General features: G+C 39.5%; 1 protein-coding gene across 1 annotated transcript in view; it reads left to right on the plus strand.

The window, feature by feature from the left end:
- Positions 1-831: 831 nt before the first annotated feature.
- LOC107733235 (CUB and sushi domain-containing protein 1-like) overlaps positions 832-1650 on the plus strand; it is a gene marked incomplete at its 5' end in the record, with an annotated part of 58086 nt that continues 57267 nt past the window's right edge. Inside the window, one exon of the mRNA XM_016544797.1 lies at positions 832-950. Coding sequence (XP_016400283.1) covers positions 832-950 — 119 coding nt within the window. The remainder of the gene's footprint in view (positions 951-1650) is intronic.

Below are 1650 nucleotides of genomic sequence, written 5' to 3' on the forward strand. Positions count from 1 at the left end.
GGTTTAATGAAATGTGTTTATGCGGTTTAAGGTTCTAAAAACACATCATTTTCCACATTCTGTACATTATTGTTTCTCCTCTATGCCCCACCTTTCTGAAACGCGTCGATTTTTACAAATTTGAAAAAGCGAGGTGTGCTGTGATTGGCCAGCTATCCAGTGCGTTGTGATTGGCCGAATACCTCAAGCGTGTAACGGAAATGCTACGCCTCTCACCATACTGTGATGATGCCCTGTCAGGCTGGAGCTATGATTCAAAAACATGAAAACCCATTATAAAGGAGGCATTCCTTGCATCCAGTGGCGACATAATTATGGATTATAATGACTTACACTGTCTTTTTATGCGTTGCGTTGCATCGCGCCGCGTAAACATAAAACCATGTCTGCATTTGTGAACGGAGACATGACAAACAACAAGCACTACTCTACACTGCCCAAAAAACTCGCTTTAAATATATAAAATATAAAAACTCTTTAAATATAAAAAACGTACTTACAGTCTGTGAGTCAGAACAGCCGGCATTGTAATCTACTCTCCCAGGATCAGGAAACGGTCCTCCATAAAATGTGCGGCACACATCTGAATATTTGGGTTGAAGTGTCCTGGAACAGTGTTGTAAATACAACTTAACCACTGATTTCTACTCGTGTCCTCTTTTGGAAGGCCAAACAAAGTAGTTCCGCTTTCACAACGAAACACTGCGTCACAGGACATCTGTTGCGCGTCCTGTGCATCTGGACTACATACTCATCAATAAAAACTCAACTAGCTTTTTCACTCAGCTTAATTCCTCGTTGTTTGTCATGTTTTGTTGTTTTCTCTCACAGCTGTGTCCCTCACTAGCTGTCCTGAAACGGTTGTACCCATGAATGGCTTCAAAGTGGGTGAGAGATTACAGATGAACAGTGTGATGTCCTTCCAGTGTGACCCTGGATATACTCTGCAGGTGAGACTGAACTTGCCAAATGCTGGACAAAACCGTGGTTGTTTTAGGACACCGATGTTACATTAGCCATCAAGTGGCATCCCAACACTGTTCCAAAATAGTTTATTGTACAAAGTACCAAAAATGTCCTTAAAACGCTCTCGGTAGCAAATAATTAACTGCTCAAAACACAATGTGGTCAGAGGAAACCATGATTAGCCTGGATTTGGGAGCGTGTTATGCAACCTGTCCATGTTGGCAGCTGCTTAATTTGTCAAGCTTTTCAACATCGTTTTTCACCAAACTAGCACAGAGTTTAACATTTTATATCAACAACAAAAGATGTTCTCCTGGGAAACCTATTTATTTTTCTCTGTGGACTATTTACAATTATTTACTGGTAGTAATACCAAGGTTATGTGTTCGAAATACCTTTCAGTCAGTTTTTTTTTGATAAAATGGTGGTTGGAGAGATGGGGGGGTAACAGTTTAATGGGTTTGCTGATGCCAGGCTTCCTGTTGCTCTTTTACATTTTCATTACCTGTTGCTGATACTGGGTTGATTACTTACAAATAGCAGTCTATTACTGAATACAAATTGCATGATGAAATTTGTAGTAAGTTACATGATCTGTTACATTACATATTTTAGGTAATATAATCTGACTACTTTTAGATTACTTTTGGATTACTTTTGACCTGAAAAAAGCTGGACTGTGTA

This window comes from Sinocyclocheilus rhinocerous, unplaced genomic scaffold (assembly GCF_001515625.1).
Source record: "Sinocyclocheilus rhinocerous isolate Xijiao unplaced genomic scaffold, SAMN03320098_v1.1 scaffold4778, whole genome shotgun sequence".
In the NCBI taxonomy this organism is placed as follows: Eukaryota; Metazoa; Chordata; class Actinopteri; order Cypriniformes; family Cyprinidae; genus Sinocyclocheilus; species Sinocyclocheilus rhinocerous.